The sequence below is a fragment of the Centruroides sculpturatus genome, unplaced genomic scaffold (genome assembly GCF_000671375.1).
Source record: "Centruroides sculpturatus isolate CEXI.00-Female unplaced genomic scaffold, Cexi_2.0 scaffold72, whole genome shotgun sequence".
In the NCBI taxonomy this organism is placed as follows: Eukaryota; Metazoa; Arthropoda; class Arachnida; order Scorpiones; family Buthidae; genus Centruroides; species Centruroides sculpturatus.
Genome location: NW_019384336.1, coordinates 462691 through 463958, shown reverse-complemented (window position 1 = coordinate 463958; position 1268 = coordinate 462691). Strand labels below are relative to the sequence as shown.

The 1268-nt window shown below is 45.0% G+C and overlaps 1 protein-coding gene across 1 annotated transcript; it reads right to left on the bottom strand.

Moving 5' to 3' along the window:
* Window positions 1–9: 9 nt before the first annotated feature.
* LOC111632103 lies at window positions 10–1059 on the bottom strand. Its single transcript, XM_023376473.1, has one exon. It carries the CDS (start codon window positions 1042–1044, stop codon window positions 10–12), a length of 1035 nt encoding a protein of 344 aa, XP_023232241.1. The 5' UTR covers window positions 1045–1059.
* Window positions 1060–1268: the final 209 nt, after the last annotated feature.

Sequence of the window (1268 nt, the reverse complement as noted above, 5' to 3'; positions counted from 1 at the left end):
TCTGTTTGTTTAGCGGGTTCTTGCTTGCTTTCTTGAGCCCAAGTTTCTCGTTATTACTCCTGGTTTAGGTAGGGGTGTTTTTGCTTTTGTACTCTCCTTTGCTGGTGTTTCTTGTGATGGGAGTATTAAACATTTCGCATGGCGAGTAAGAGATTCCTTTGGGGAAACAGAAATATCTGTTTGAACCCCAATTGTCTTTGTAGACTTCAATGCAGCCGCAAAACTCTTCTGTTTCAAAGGAGCGCTTAAGGTGACCATGCGTCGAGCCTCTGGATAGGATACGTTATTTACAGTTTTCACCCGCTGAATCTCTTTCTCTCTCTGCCATGCAGAGCATTTCCGAGAGTAGGCAGGATGGGCATCGTTACAGTTAACACAGCATGGAGTACTGGTACACTCAGTACTCTGGTGGCCTTCAACTCCACACTGTGCACATAAGCTTTTACCTCGGCAGGATGTTTGTGAGTGTCCAAACCGCTGGCATTTAAAGCAACACAGAAAGCAACGCAGCGGGTTTGGAATATATGGGCGAACTGAACAGCGCAAATAGCCTGCTGTAACAAAAAATGGCAATGACGGTTTTCCAAAGGTGAGGATAAGGTGTTTAGTTGGTATCAACTTGCCATCTCGACGGATCGAAATTCGCTGGACAGCAGTGACACTTTGGTCTGAGAGGCCGATCTGAATATCGGATTCGTTCTCAGACATCAAATCGATTTCAGATATCACACCACGTGATGAGTTCAAACTTGTGTGTGGTGTGATGGTGACTTGTATGTCTTCTAGAGATTTTGTCTTCATAAGCTTTTCAGACTGTTGAGGGGAGGCTGCCTCAACGAGCAGGTCTCCTGATCTCAACTTTTGGATTTTTTTAAGATGCCCAATTGTAGATTCAAAAAGTTTCTGAATCAAAAAGGGGGAACGTTTAGAAAGAGTTGTTTCTCCCATAGCATGCACGATGAGATAGGCTGGTTGGTTGGAGAAACTGTACTCCTTTGGTGGTGGTGCATTGGTACATGATTTTTTTAGTTTTAATGAATCCATATTTAAAAATAAGTATTCAGCTCCTAGGGGCCCAACAAGGGGATGCCGTCACATGGGAGATTTCCATAGACTGTCGCACCAGGGTTTCCCAGAAGCTATACCCTCACAATGCAGTCAAGAAGAGCACATCTTGTATGACATGTCCGCCCGGTCTGCATCGATCAGATGACTCCAAGCCGAGGTCAAGAAGGACTCAACGACCAGCCGATTGACTCAAACGGAGC

Bases quoted from the DNA above. Each gene is read 5' to 3' on its own strand.
- LOC111632103 (XM_023376473.1), bottom strand. From the start codon at position 1,044: ATGGATTCATTAAAACTAAAAAAATCATGTACCAATGCACCACCACCA.